Here is a 16271-nt window from a genome sequence, read left to right on the forward strand (position 1 = left end):
TGACCACATTATTATCCAAATGTCAATGCAACAGACACAGTTTTCTAAACATGAAAGATGTTAGGAATTCTGACACCTAGAAAGAATTCTTGAAAAATACTAATGAAATACAAAATCCTGCCAAAAAATAAATGGGGATGACAGGAAAGGACCAGCGCCAGACTCAATATCTGCATAATTAGCACAGCATCTACAAGGTCTCACAGAATCAAGCATTTGCCATGAAATGTAATTCGGCCAAATAGTCCGTGAATATAAAGAAGACGTGTGGCCCTATTCAAGGATGGGAAGACTTAAGGAATACACTGCAGATGCTGAAATATGGTCCACTGTCACATGTGTGCATGTCATAACCTCAGGAACAGAGGATCTGAGCTAAAACGGTTTGGTAAGCATCGAACCCATTGATCTGTAGATAATTCGGTCAGTTACGAGCAGAATGCCAGCTAAATGGCCTAGAAGTGGACACGTACAAACACATACGACTAACAGTACAAACTGCAGAACGTACATTGTTAAAACGGAAGACTAAAATGAGTATTTTGCTCTTATTCAATAAAGATTCACTAACTATGTCTCATTTTTATAAAATGAACTCTAACTACCCACCCCCTTATCCACGCGCATTGAAGAGAAAATCTGCACAGAGCTGCTTATTTAAATAATTACAGTTCTTTCCAGTTGGCGGAAGACTTTCTGTCTTCTTTGCACCTTTGCAGTATATGACGTTTTTGAACCTCATACCAATGCCATTATGTTTATAAATACTACAACATCATTATTCTTATTCTTAGATTTGAACAGCAAAAGGCAGAGATGAGTCCTGTGTATTCAAATGTATCCACAATACATCACAATGGTTTTCGTTTTAAAAGGACTGTTGATAGTGATTTAGCTCAATTCCCTCATTTTATTTTTTTAAATGTTTATTTACTTTGAGAGACGGATAGTGAGTGGGGAGAAGGGCAGAGAGAGAGGGAGACACAGAATCCGAAGCAGGCTTCAGGCTCTGAGCTGTCAGCACAGAGCCAGGTACAGGGCTCGAACTGTGAGATCATGACCTGAGCCGAAGTCGGACATTTAACAGACCAAGCCACCCACGTGCCCCTTACTTCCCTCATCTGACAGGAGAGAACAAAAAAGTCCAGGGGATTCAGAAAGCTGCCTACCATCAGTTGGCTGGTTGGTGATTGAATGAACAAGGTATTCGTTTCATATATCCTCAGTTAATTCATCAAAAATATGCAGACGAAACAATATGCACATTAACTTACAAGGAAGAAGCATTTAAATCCTAGTGAAATAATAGATGAAATGATCCATGGGGATATTCCACTTTGAGAGAATGGAAGACTTGGGAATGTTGGACGTACTGCTGTTTTCTGCCCTGCTATTGCCTGGTTAACTCGCTCTCCGTTCAGCCTGTCCTCCACAGGCGGTGTCCGGTGACCCTCGTTGTCACAGACCGCCTGGGAACATGACTGTCACGGCACTTTCTTCCGAGAGAGGGTGCTGGTCTGCCCCCATCTGCTACTAGTTCCTTCAAATCAGGATTTACACATGATCATGTTTTCCAATGCTTAGCACGGTGGCTTATAGTAAGTGCTCCGTGAAGATGTCCTGGGCTGATTGAATAGCATTTAGGGGATCTATGCAGTCACCTAATTATTGAGCGCTACTATGAGTAACATGTTCTGAAAAGAGCTGGATTATTCCTCTATGTCTAGAAGAGTGTGTGAATTTTACATGAATATGGAAACTTCTACTGTTCTGATTTTATGTTTGTGAACAAGGAATAATTTATGACCACTATAGGGTAAACACATTTCAAAGATACCAATGTTACCTGGCCAAGCTGCCAATAAAAATCTCTTTGGCGGAGGGAATTCTCTCTGCGTTTATATGATTTTTACAGGAGTATGTCTTAAAAGTGTATTGACAGTATAGTCTAATGTGTCCAAGATGTGTCAGAGATAGGGCTTCTAGTAAAAATAAGCTCCTTAGATAGCTTTCCGCGTTACTGTGTTTTTCCAAAGGCGTGATTGAAGGATTTTCGAAAAGGCCTGGTATCTAAGCAGAGATTTTAAAATAAAACTGTCATGTTCAATTTGATGTTTTATGATTGTGACATAGGAGAAATACTGTGAAGTTACAGGGCTATCATTATTTTATTGAAATACTAGGTAAATAGTCTCTTTCCCCGTGTATCTTCTTAGTTGGAAGAATGCATTTTGAGGATAGAAATGTTATTTTGATAGATGAGAACCTACATGGAAGACAAATATGAAACAGCGAGGGGAAACAGAAGCCTTATCGCCAGCCCTGCGGCGTCTAGATCAGAACCGAGACTGCGTGGACTTGGTGTCTCATTTTCAGTGTCTTTTTCAGCAAGTTACACATTGTCTTTCATTTTCCTCCATTGGAATAGTTAAAATCTGCATCCCGGATGATTCCTTTCTCCCTGTCTAGGCCGTTCTTTGTGTTCCCACTCTCTCAGTCATTGGAGTGCTTCCCTGTGACCCTGTGACCTTTCGTACTGTCTCCCTCGAAGTCCCTTCTCTCCATTTCTTTTTAGTTTTTTTTTTTTTAAGTTCATTGATTTATCTTGAGACAGAGAGAGCGTGCGCACAAGCAGGAGAGGGGCAGAGAGAGAGAGGGTCCCAAACAGGCTCCGAGCTACCAGCGCAGACCTGACTTGGGGCTCGAACCTACAAACCACAACATCATGACCTGAACCGCAACCAAGAGTTGGGCTCCTCCATTTCCTTTTAAATGCCAACCCTCCCCCTCCTCCCTTCTGCCCGACACCCTCCCCTCCCCCATGCAGAATGCTGCCCTCGATCCTGCCGGACTAGTAGTTTCCCTGAGCCTCAGTTGCATCTTCTGTAAAATGGAAGCGAGAGGAGTAGCCACCACAGAGCATTGGTGTGACGGTGAAGTGAGAGAGGGCTTGACATTCGAAGTTCCTAATTGGGTATCGACACTCATGTGGAGCACAGCCTGCTGAGGGATCATTCTGCCTCAGGCTCTTCCTCACCAAACTACTCTACCCCCCTCTGCCAGGGTTAACCATTCTTTTATTTCTTTTAAGCTTATTTATTTTGAGAGAGCTGGGAGGCACAGAAAGAGGGAGAGGGAACAGCCCAAGCAGGCTCCGCGGCGTCAGCACAGAGCCTGACGCCGGGCTTGATCCCGGGAACGGTGAGATCATGACCTGAGCCGACACCCAGAGTCTGACACTTAACCAGCTAAATCACCCAGGTGCCCCCAGAGTTAACAATTTTAGTTTACTTTTTTTATTTTATTTTATTTTACTTTATTTTATTATTCTTTTAATTTTTTAATGTTTTTAATGTTTATTTATTTTTGAGAGAAAGAGAGAGAACAGGGGAAGCACAGAGAGAGAGGAGACACAGAATCCAAAGCAAACTCCAGGCTCTGAGCTGTCAGCACAGACCCCACGCGGGGCTCCAGCTCACAGACCTCAAGATCATGACCTGAGCTGAAGTCGGGCACTCAACCGAGCCCCCCAGGCACCCCCAGAGATAACAAATGTGACCACAGATATTTAATGGCTGTTCATATAAATTTTCTTCCAAAGGCAAAAACATCTCTGTGAAGCATTAAACAGCTGTGGATCACATTGTAATATTTCTTGACAGACAGAGAAGGGACTATTACTGGCACCTAGTCTTTAAATTGAGAAGCTCCTCTTCTGCCCTCAGCTTCAAACACCTTACTCCCCAGTCCTGTGCTGGAAACCAAGGTTTAAAGTCCCTTTTTTTTTGTAGTTCTAGTGTTTCTTATGGCGATCCAAGAAAATATGGCTTATATATTATTAATCTTTTTCTTTCTCACACAAAATGTACTCCTACAAATATCTTCACATTGGCACCTAGACACCTTTCTTTTTCCAGTGTGTAGATGTGTCAGAGTTGAGCAGTTTCCTTATCAGTGGGTGCAGGTATCCTGCCGATGTTTGGGACTAACAGCAGTACGGCAGACAGAACTCACACACGTGACGTCATTAGGAGTGCAAGTGTGTCTGCGGTACACAGTTTAGAATGTGGCAATGATAGGTCACGTGTATGGAATTTGAAGCCGAGGCATGAGGAGGAGCAGATAAGTTTGATCTGCTCAAACTTGTCTTCCTTGAAAATTAAGTATTACATTGCTGGGAAAAGGTTATCAGGTTGTCCGGATGTCAGAACAGCTGAAAAGCACAAAGGAAAAACACCTGAATGCACAGCAGCGTGGCTCTAGTTAAGGACACTGCGTTGTATACTTGAAATTTGCCAAGCTGGTAGATCTTAAGTATTTTCACAACAGCAACAAAATATAAGAAGAAAATGATCACTTTGGGGTGCGGAGTATATTAATTGTCTGGATTATGGCGATCATTTCACAATTTATACATATAAAGTCGAACACCTTCAATATAAAAATTTTATTTGTTAGTGATACCTTAGTAAAGCTTTTTTTTTTTTTTTTAAAGAAGCATGTCAGCAAGTAGGTGTGAGTCCCTAGAGGGCTTGGTTTGAATAAAAAGAAGTGGGCACAGCTGGAGAGGCTGGGGTAGGGATTGTGTGAAAGGCTTTGTAGGCTAGCCTGTGCATAGAATTTACCAGTATGCAAACAGAATCCTTCAAATGTGTCATGAAATTGAGAATGTTTTTTGAGAGAGAGAGAGAGANGGGAAAAGGTTATCAGGTTGTCCGGATGTCAGAACAGCTGAAAAGCACAAAGGAAAAACACCTGAATGCACAGCAGCGTGGCTCTAGTTAAGGACACTGCGTTGTATACTTGAAATTTGCCAAGCTGGTAGATCTTAAGTATTTTCACAACAGCAACAAAATATAAGAAGAAAATGATCACTTTGGGGTGCGGAGTATATTAATTGTCTGGATTATGGCGATCATTTCACAATTTATACATATAAAGTCGAACACCTTCAATATAAAAATTTTATTTGTTAGTGATACCTTAGTAAAGCTTTTTTTTTTTTTTTTTTNTGAAATTTGCCAAGCTGGTAGATCTTAAGTATTTTCACAACAGCAACAAAATATAAGAAGAAAATGATCACTTTGAGGTGAGGAGTATATTAATTGTCTGGATTATGGCGATCATTTCACAGTTTATACATACATATAAAGTCGAACACCTTCAATATAAAAATTTTATTTGTTAGTGATACCTTAGTAAAGCTTTTTTNAGGCTTCCCACCATCAGTGCAGAGCCTGACGCCAGATTGGAACTCCCAAACCGTGAGATCATGACCTGAGCCGAGATTAAGATCAGATGTTTAACCCACCGAGCCATGCAGGCACCCCACGAAGTTGTTAGTATGGTTATTTTGATAGCAATGTACAGAATAGTTCAGAGAGACAGCAGAAGTAGGAAGCCAATTTAGCAAAGAAATAGCACTGATTTAGTATGGTGCCAAACTTTCATTAAGTTACTTAACTTTTCTGCCTGAGTGCCCCATTCTATAAGGAGGGATAATTATTTTGCCTACCTCATTGGGTTTCAGTGTGGTTTACATTATGTTAGTATTTATAAGTCCCTCAGAATAGTGGAGACCATAATAAGAACTTAAGGTGCTACTTATTATTACTGAAAGTCAAGATTGCCGCTGCCACCTGATTGAAACGATGCCCAGAATGTTGACCCAAAAGAAGAAGTCGGGTTAAACCACAAAACAAACATAATACTAAAACACAGCACCCAGATCAAATTCTGTGGCTCAAAACAGAAAGCCAATACATTTTTGAACCAGTGGCCAAAATTAAATTGGGGAAAATGATAGAAATAACAAGGTGAAGTGAATAAGAAAAACTGTGTACTTCTTGCAATGAAATTAACTTTCTGAGTAAAAACTCTTGCTGAAGACTGCGCATTTTAAGGGAGCTTTGGAGGTTTGAAAGCAGTCACCCTTTAAACTAGTTCTTCCCTGCTTTGGAATCCTTGGAGCTTTTAAGTCTTTTTCCTGCTAAGAGGTGAGAAGCCTCTGTGCAGCTACTGAGCAGGGATTAGGGACTCAGGCTTCGAGGTCCCCATGCTAGCAAATGCCACTTAGTTTAGATCTTGACATTTTCTTTCACTCCTGGTTTTTATTACCGCTCACGATTTGGGTTCTTAAAAAGAAGGGATACATTTTGTTTCAAAGGGTGTTTTGGGGCCCTGTTTGGGGGCAAGAATTTATTTGTAAGTAAGCACATGGATGAAAGATCTCTTGGAGTGTTTAATCGCCAACAAGCTCAGTATTGGCCTTAGGTTTCTGTGGTTTTAGAAGAAGGAAAGTAGGAGCACCTGGGTGGTGGCTCAGTCGGTTGAGTATCCGACTTTGGCTTGGGTCCTGATCTCCTGGTTCATGGGTTCGAGCCCCATGTCGGGCTCTGTGCTGACAGCTTCAGATTCTGTGTCTCCCTCTCTCTGCCCCTCCCCAGTTCGTGCTTTGTCTCTCTCTCTCTCTCTCTCAAAAATAAAAATAAAAACATTTTAAAAAAATAGAAGGAGGAACGTAAAGTTGCAAACTGTCTCTTTTCACTCTCTTCTGTCTTGCCAGACAGGAGACTGTCTGCTGAGTTTTCAGACACGCAGTGTTGTAACTCCGTTGAAATGTTCATTGTATCAGAATAAATGGGTGATTCTCCTTTGCTGCCCAGTTCTTGAGAGACAAGGCTTTCTTGCAGATATTTAGAATATGCTTCCCTCTGATTTAGGTGAATAGGAAACAATGGGAATGGGTGTTTGAGTGAAGACTGAGGAAGAGGCAGTTCCCACCTGTGGGTGATTAAAAAAAAAAAGAAACAGACAAATGTATAGCACCTCTCTTTTAGCCCATTTCTTTGTTTTTAGCATCCTTCCGTCCATCTGCCTTAAGGCTTTTTATCCCTGAAGAAATTCAACCTGTCTTCTTGATGTAAGTCCTCCCATCTTTAAAATCAGTACATTGATACCTTGCTTGTTTAGGACTCAAGGACATGATGCATGAGGAAGTAATGTAGTCATTACAAATACAGGCTCTGAAGCTGGATTATCAGGATTCGGTTCGGTATCTCAGTTAGTGTCTTTCTGCTTTTTAGCATTTCTGTGCCTTATCGTGTGTGACACGATGTAATGGTAGAGCCAAAAAGCGTGGCTTTGTGGATGAAAGGAGTGGATACATTTTAAATGTTTAGACCAGTGTGAGATCTGGAGTAAGGGCAGTGAGGTCTTGGAAATTGTAAAAGATTGCAGGCGTCCGTCCCTCTTATCTGTGAAAGATATATCCCAAGACCCTGAGTGGAGGCTGAGACCACGGATCGTGCCTAGCCCTGTGTATACTCCGTTTTCTCCTTTATGTGCACACCTGTGATGATGTGTAATTTATAAACGGGCACGGCAAGAAATTAACAGCAATAATAATAAAATACGACCGTTACAACAAGAGTGTAATAAAAGGTATGTGAATGTGGTCTTTCTCAAAAGATCTTATTATAATATACTCACCCTTTTTCTTGTGACCATGTGAGATGATAAAACGCCTGCATATTGAGCTGAAGTCAGACGAGTGATGTAGGCACTGGGGTGTAGCCCAGGCCACGGTTGACCTCCTGATGATATGGAATAAGGGGGGTGGGGGTCACCTGTCTCCTGACTGTGGTTGGGTGACTCAAATCACAGAAAGCAGAACCATGGATAATGGGGACCACTTAGGGTATTGATTTATTAACCCAACAATTTTTAAGTAATCGCTTTGCTCTGAATGAGTTTAGGGACGGGAGAGGAATACAGGGATCTATAAGGCACAGCCCCTCTCTAAAGGAGATTACCATCTAATAAGGAAGATGAATTTTCAAAAGACAGCAAAGAACAAATGATAAAGGAAAACAGGGTAAAGGGACATCCCTTTTCACTGGTTTGATCGGGGAAAGCTCCATGAGGAAGGTAGCACAGGATAGGATTCAGAAGGTAGCTAGGGTTCTCAAGAGTGTGAATCTAAAAATAAGGGGGTTTGAGGTAAAGAATACGATTCAAACGAGAACGGAAACAAATCTCTTCAAGGGGGTAATGAGTCAACCAGGGAGGTTTGAGGAGAGGATTTGGTGGGAGAATTGACGACTGTTTTCATTGGACTTTGTGATTAGCTCATGAAAGTTCTTGAATGTGAAGCTTCAGAGTCCAAGATTTGGACACTGGTGAAACATTGGAAGATTTATTGTTGTTCCTTTGTTTTTTGGTCCAAAGAGATATCATGACCAGAGCTGCACTTTAGGCCACTGACCGTGCAATAGTTCAAGAGGTGTAGCGAAATAAAACAATATGAAGGCAGGGATCAGATGGGATGCTAATAGAATAGTGCTTATTATCGTAAGTTTCTGTTACTTTTTAGTAGAGAAGGTGAAAAGGAAGGGAGCAATGTTACGCATGAGTGATTCAATGTATTTGTCAACTAAATGGATATTTGTATGGAGTGGGATGGAGTTTCCAAGGTTGCTAAGGGAAAAAAGGGGAGGTGCTCTAAGAAATTTTACTAACCCCTTACAAAGTAGGGAAAGGGTAAAATATTAAAAAGGGAAACAAAAAAAAAATGATAGGGTGAAAAATTCAAATGTGTCAGTAACCACATAAATGTAAGTAGATTACGTATTTCTTTTAATAAGCATAAGTCACAAACGTACTGCCAGAAAGGAAATAATTGACAAAATTGACGATGTCAAAAACTTCTTTGTGAAAAATGGAACTATAAAAACGTGAAAAGCCAAGCTGCAAAATGTGTTTCCAATACTTTTACCTAATGAAGAATTTAAAATTAAATATATTTTTAAATTCCTACGCATAAATGAGCAATAAGAAAAAAATACAGCATATCAATGTGAATAAAGTTTAATCACATAATTGGAGCGAAACATAGGTTTTCTGATGTGTTATGTATGATGTTTTATATTATTGATGCAAAATTTAAAACTTGAAAATTAACAGATATTGCTAGTGCAGGCATAAAAATGTATTATGTATGTTAAAGTCTTTGATTAGAAGGATGCAACTTAACGTTTTTTTAAGTTTATTTATTTATTTTGAGAGAGAGAGAGATAGTGACAGAGCCGGGTAGGGGTAGAGAGAGAGGGAGGGAGAGAATCCCAAACAGGCTCCACACTGTCAGCTCAGAGCCTGACGTGGGGCTCGAACCCACAAACCACAAGATCATGCCCTGAGTCAAAATCAGGAGTCAGATGCTTAACAGACTCAGCCACCCAGGTGTCCCAGGATGCATATTAACTTTATGATAAGATATTTTAAAGAACAGTGGATTATTAGGAGCATTGAATAATTTCATTTTAAGTTGATAGCTTTCATTTGAGACAATTCAGAAGGTTTGTAGACTTAAGCCAACTTGATAAGCCAATTTGAAAGAAGTAGTGGTAACCTGTTTGCTGATTTAATATTTTATTTTATCTTTCACATTTTTAAAAGTTTTATTTACTTTTGAGAGAGAGAGAGAGAGAGAATGAACAGGTATGTGCAGAGAGAGAGGGAGACACAGAATCCCAGAGGCAGACTCCAGGCTCTGAGCTGTCAGCACAGAGCCTGACATGGGGCTCGAACTCATGTACCATTAGATCATGACCTGAGCTGAAGTCAGATGCTTAACCGACTGAGCCACCCAGGTGCCCCACTGATTTTATATTTTAAAGAACAGGGAACTTTATAGTTTTAAAGCAAAAAGCATTAAATGTTAAGTAGCAGGTGAGGAATAAACATTGGATGAGTCTGAAAATTTATATCAAGAAGCTGAAGTAAGATAATATTTTCACGAGGAGGATATAGTTAACAGTGAGGAATTATTCTAAGAGGTAGATTGGAAAGCTTCCGTTTTACAGGAAGCCTGCAGTTTATAACTTTGTCAAGAGCAGTTTTCTTAATGCAAATGTTTATATGTCCTGTTAAACTCTGAACACCTACAACTAAACTCATTTCTCAGGTCTTTTGACAACTGCATAAATGCCATCATTCATCTGGTTATGAAGGTCTGAAAACTTAGATGTAGCTTTAATCCATCCCTCCCTTCGCTGCTATGTAATTTGATTGTGAAGCTGTAAATTTCCCCTGTAATGTTTTCCATCTCTGGCTCATCTTTGTCTCCACTGACTTCAATGTCGGCTGAGTTCTAATCTCTTTCTGTGGTGTGAATGTACTAATTACCCAAGGACATTTCTGTATTATCTTCACCTTTGTTAACCTTGCTGCTGGTCTGGAATCCTTTCAATATCATTTCCATAGCATCCCCCTCTTAATAAATTAATCATTGACTCCTATTTTCTGCTGCAGCAAATGAAAACTGTCTCCGATTTTTAAGGTCCTCTACCATGTTTATTTTTAGTCTTTTCTCTTTCCTAGATATGTTTTTTTCCCTCAATTCGGGTCACTTTCACAATATCACAGGGGCATCTCTTTTCTGGGTTTTACCCATAGATTTGGGGATGGGTTAGATAAAGGAAGTGGAAGAATCAATAGCAACACCAAGATCTGAAGCTTGTGTGACAAAAAATATACTTTAAAAATGGAAGAAATAAGAAACCCAGGAGGAGAAGTAAAATGAAGAGGAAATATTTTGAGCTTTGATTTGGACATTTGACTTTTACTTACTGGTCAAAATATCAGTTTGGAACTGTGATCCCAAAAGTCTTCTGTGATCTTGAACCTCTTGGGATGATTGAACGCTGTACTAACTGGAGTCATAAAATAAAAACAAACTGGATTTGTTCGTGGAATGCTGTTTTACTGCCGATTGAATTCCACCTGTATTGGAATTCAGTCCAGGTACTGGATTGTACTGACTGATGAAAGTAAAAAACCATGAATTTCAAAATCATACATTGATACAGGGCCAAAGGATATTCTGATTTTAGAGAAACTAAAACTCGGAAGACATGGTTCTTTCCTGGTGATCTTGAGCAAAGGGAGAGGATTTTTGCTGTCTGTTGTGCCAGTGTTGGGCTGTCTGAAAGCAGGGAGCTGAAGGAGTATCCTTCTGAGATTCCTTCCAGTGATGTGATTGTTTCCAAAACCCGCCACCTGCTTGGGGGACTGCTCCGCAGGTCTGCTGTACAACTAGCTTTCATTCTCATGGTAATGATGACAATTTCACACTCTCAACCTGAAACTTGCTACTGCAGTGAAGCATTTCGTGTCTGGCTGTGACTTCAAGCCATGTGTGTATTCTCACCCAGTATTTCACTGACGGCCTCATAGACAAACGCAGTCAAGAGAACTGTATGTAGTCAGGTGAAAAACAACAACAACAAAAAACACTGGCCTTCCTCACAAATTGCAACAGGTGAGAACTGCGGAAATCATCGTTTGCCCTTGTGAATTTCACAATTGTTTCTCGGGATAATTAAGATAAAGTGGAAGCAAAATAATAGAAACAGAAAAGACCAGTACATTCATTTTGGTCATTCCAACTACATGGAATGAGAGAAATTGAGGTTTACATATTGTTCATTAAGCATTGCCTCAATGTTAATGTACAGCAATGGTTGTGTATTGCATTAGACAACACGAATGATGCAGGCCTCTCCTCTCACAGAGTTGGTGAGAACGTCCTCATAAAGACAAGCTTAAATGATGCCCCAATGAGAACGGAGAGTTTTTAATTTTTTGGCCCTATGATTTATAAATAGGTGTGTCTACACAGGGATAGATGCATATACATTTACGCATATTATTTATGTACACATGAAACCAAAATTTTAAAAATCTAATAGTTATACGTACATATGCACATATATATAAGTGTAAATGGACAGCCATATACGTAAAGCGACACTGTGCTTCTGTGTCCTCTTATCCTTAATGCCTCATTTCTGCCTCTGCTTTTTTCAAGATTAAACCTAAAACAGAAACGGACAGTAAACATACTTTTAGAGATCTTAAAACCTTGAATTAATGATACGAATTCTTATACCTTATGAGGTGCTAGTTTTCTCCTCAATTAAGTTGCTAATTAAAAAGTGTATTAAGTCTGGTGGATGTTGGACAAAATACTTGGACATCCCACACCCACTGATATACTCTACCTTTTTTCACTGTGGACTGCTGGATGCCCCTTATAGCACCTTTATAAGTACCTTTGACTTGTTTGGGTTTTTCCCCCATATCTCTTGTACTATTAAGAATTGCTAATAAATATCCAGGAAGAGAAAAACGTTTGGGGTTTTACATTCGGCAGAGAGCCATTGCATTCATTTCAGAGAGCTCCGCAGACTGAAGCATTCCAGAGTTACAGGTGTGCCCAAGGGAGGCCCCACAATGCGTACATCTAATTCTACCAGTCTACACTTCAAGTCGGGGCAAACAGAAGCCACAGAATGTAGACATTGCAATTTACAGCTGCAAGTCTTACAGTTTAGAGAGGACAGGGAGCCTGAAAAATCTAGGCATTTAATAGAAGCCAACCTGAAACATTGTCACCCAACTGGTCTGGTATATTCTTGGCCCTCTGCAGTTATTTTAAAAATTGACTTCATTGTGACTTGTGCTTAATCTGAGAATCCTAAATTGCCTAGGTTTCCGTCTACCTAGGACTGTCTACCTTCACACACTAAGGAGTTCATGCTGCTTGGCGTTCTCTATCTGATTTGAGTCTCAAAGCCAAGACGGCCACCTGGCCTGCCTCTCCCATACCTTTCTGCTCCCATCTCCTACTGGCCATACAGGCTTCACTGCCCCCGACACTGGCCTCCGTGCACTTCCTGGAGTAGGGCAGGCAGCTCCCGCATCTGGGCTTTGCGCGTGTGCTGATCTGACAGGAGCGCTCTGTCCCCAGATGATGCCACCAGTCCTCTTCCTTTCTGTAGTGCTGGATGGGTGGTGGAGCGCCCCTCGCCATCCCTGTGCTGTGATTCGCTCCGTAGAGCTTAGCACTGTCAAAAAGACTACTTACAAATGCATTTGCTTATCTGCTATCACCTGCCTACTCATCGGAATAGGAATTCCTGCACGAAGCAGGAGCTTTATTTCTGTAAGAATAGAAATTTGGCTGTTGGTGTTTATTTATTTATTTATACTACTACTATGTCCATAAAACATAAAATTCTTGAACATTTTTGTTTTTTAATTAATTAATTAATTTTCTTAAATAGTTTATTGTCAAGTTGGTTTCCATATATCTTGAATATTTTTTGAATGAGTGTATGGGAGTGATTCTGGTATATATTTAACATCAATTAAAGAGAAGTCAGCATTGAAAGATACCAAAGTTCCTATCGTGATAGCCAAACTGAACTTAGCAGTACATTAAACTTAATCCTGTGTATTAACTGCATTTCCCAGAAACGAAGCGTGCCTCTCACTAGTTCTGTAGGTATTTTGTGAGAGGACCAGGACCCTGGACTCTGCTTGTAGTTACTCACAGCATGCGCCTGCCGCCTCTGTTCCTGGATGGCTTTGTTTATTTATCTTTGCTGATTTGTGTATCTGATAGACAGTTACAAATAAATAATTGAATCCTGTGCCCCAAGTTATCATTCATATCTTCTCTCACTTTCAGAAGGGAATACAAATAAAAGCCGCTCCCAGATAGGCACTTTCTTCTGTGGGCTTTACAATCTCTAGAGATGAAGTTTCTGTGACTCCCTTCAGTCCAGTGGACCCTCAGGTTTGGCAATTTCCTACAATCAGAAATTCTTCAGAGCTTCTAACCAAATCCTTTTGGAAGTGAGGAGTTCATTAGGTCAACGTGATGGAAAAGGCCCATCATATCCAACTTTTGGTCAAGGTGACGCTTGTGAATGAGTCCCGGCAAAAAACACATAATTATGGCTATGAGCTAAAGCTGAGAAGTCACCATTTACTTTGCAGTGAGTCTTAAATGGAAAAAGGATGTCCTTTGTGTAAAATCACCTTGAAAAGAGAAAACACTAAGGAAAATAGATTGCTATGAGGTAAAAGGGTTTCCATCAGATAGAAAGGAATTAAGAGGGTATTTAATTATGGCAAGCTGGCTGGCTGCCTAATGCAGTGGAAAACTGAGGCCATGGAATATCTGGAGATCCTGGGGATCTGTGGAGTCCTGGCACCAATATGGAATTTTCTAGAAGGAAAATCTGAAGAGTACCCAGGAGCCTGTTTGGTGAGACAGGTGGCATGTTTGGGAGATAACTCTGAAAGAGAAGGTGAGAGCAGTCAGTCCCTCAGAGAGTAAAACAGCATCCTGAACTCTGATGGGGCAGGCAAGACTGTCATCAGCTTGGGGACAGAATGCAGGAGGAAAGGGCATCTTCCTGCAAGCACTGAGGTCTGTTGCTAACCGCCAAATGGCCCCTCATCTTCAGATGCCCTTGAAGAGCCAGACAGAAGAGACTGTACAATCCCTCCCACATATTGCTAATGAAGGGCATTTATTTATTTTGTGTCATGGACTGAAATAAAAATAAGGTCCCTAATTTCATTTCTGCAGTTCTCTTTCATGTTCTTGAAGAATTCATATCTTACATTTATAAGCTAAATAAAACCTACTCCTTTATTTACTTATTTATTTCTTCAGAGGAGTGATTTCTTGGTCTCAAGGATCCATTTTTGCTGCTCATCTCTGGAATTTCTCCAGCATACTTATTATATAAGACACTACTTCTAGGGCCTAAAGCAGAAAATGGTACGCTCTTAAAATCCTGTTTGATGAAGGGTAGCAAAGAAGTGATTTCCTCATGCCTCTGCTTATTTATGCTGCTAGTATGAAGGTTGTTTTTAGAATGCTGACTCATGCTGAATTTGACTTTACACTGACACAGAATGATACTTCCAGAGCCTCAGCACCAGAGCACTTTTTATTATTTTGCTCTGATGACAAAGCAAAACATTTTGGAGAACTGCATCAAACAAGGAAATAAAACAAAATGGAAAACCTCTGTAGTCATTAGCATTTATTAAATTATTCTTTTGCTGCTTTAAGTTTAAACAGTCAACTAGACCTCTCATCAAAGGATAAATAGTCCAAATACCTGTGATGCCTTTATATCATTTTCCCCAATACACTATTTGTTTTCATTGCTTTATAGTCAGGGTTTCATTAGACTTTTGAAATATAAAAAAGAACTTAATTGAGACAGACATAAATTGAGGAACTTTGTACTGTTGGCCCGGACACTGAAACAGCCAGTTATTTTTACCAGCAAAATGGTTTATTCGGGAATAGCAGAGAACTTGCAATTTGGAATAGCAGAGAACTTGCAATTTGAGAGTGAACCATAGGCAAGTCTAGAGAACAAAGAAAAGGAATGGGTGGATCACAGAGGAAAAGGGGCTGTAATATAATAAAGAGAGAGAGAGAGACAAAAGAAAGAAGGAAAGAAAGAAGGAAAGAAGGAAGGAAAGAAAGAAGGAAAGAAAGAAAGAAAGAAAGAAAGAAAGAAAGAAAGAAAGAAAGAAAGAAGAAAGAAAAAAGAAAGAAAAAAGAAAGAAAAAAAGAAAGGAAGAAAATGTCCATTGGAATAAATTGAGAGTTCAGAATATGTACAGTGGCTCTTCATTGGCTGACTGGTGACAGCCTCTCCCTGGCTGGGTTGTTGCCAGGCGAGGAGAAAATCTTTCCTCTGCCGTGGGAGGAAAGGAGAGCCATGTTCCTGCTGGGAAGGTGAGATCCTTTCTTTCTGTGGAGTCCCTGGAAGGGGGGGCTGAGGGGTAGGGTGTGAGAGCTCCCCCTTCTGGTCTTTCACTTCATTTTAAAAGTGATTCTTTAGCTCATTTTATTCTTTTATTTTATTTTATGGCAGACACAGATCTATGCAGATAAGTCCTTGTCCATTTTAAAAGTAAAACAGCCAGTTATTTTGCCAGCAAATGGGTTTATTTGGGACGAGCAGAGGATTTGCAGTTCAGAGTAAGCAAGCTATAGCAAAAGCCCTAGGCAAGTCCAATAGCAAAGGAGAGACATTATTTTATAAAGAAAACGGACGCAGCTGGGAGGGGGACAGAAGTCCACTGAAGGGAAGCGAGGGGCCGGGGCGATAACAGCTTCTCTTGGGCCGAGTTGCCACGAAAGGAAGGAAATGCTCCTTCCTGTTGGAGCTTTAGAGCTGTGTTGGATTTGCAAATGCATCTCTTCCCACAGAGTGGTGGTGAGTGAGTGCTCCCTCTTCTGGCCTCTTGACTCCCATTTTAAATGAGAGTTTTGTGTATTAATTTAAACACTGCAAAATACCTGACCAATAGTCTTCAAAACTGTTGAGACCATGAAAAGCAAAAAAAAAAAAAAAAAAAAAAAAAAAAAAAAAAAAAAAAAAAAAAAA

General features: G+C 40.3%; 1 protein-coding gene across 1 annotated transcript in view; it reads left to right on the forward strand.

Moving 5' to 3' along the window:
- Nucleotides 1-14020: 14020 nt before the first annotated feature.
- Nucleotides 14021-16271, forward strand: part of DOK6 (docking protein 6) — a 258557-nt gene continuing 256306 nt past the window's right edge. Inside the window, exon 1 of the mRNA XM_077752730.1 lies at nucleotides 14021-14116. Coding sequence (XP_077608856.1) covers nucleotides 14021-14116 — 96 coding nt within the window. The remainder of the gene's footprint in view (nucleotides 14117-16271) is intronic.

The sequence above is a fragment of the Crocuta crocuta genome, unplaced genomic scaffold (assembly GCF_008692635.1).
Source record: "Crocuta crocuta isolate KB4526 unplaced genomic scaffold, BGI_CrCroc_1.0 scaffold101, whole genome shotgun sequence".
Classification (NCBI taxonomy): Eukaryota; Metazoa; Chordata; class Mammalia; order Carnivora; family Hyaenidae; genus Crocuta; species Crocuta crocuta.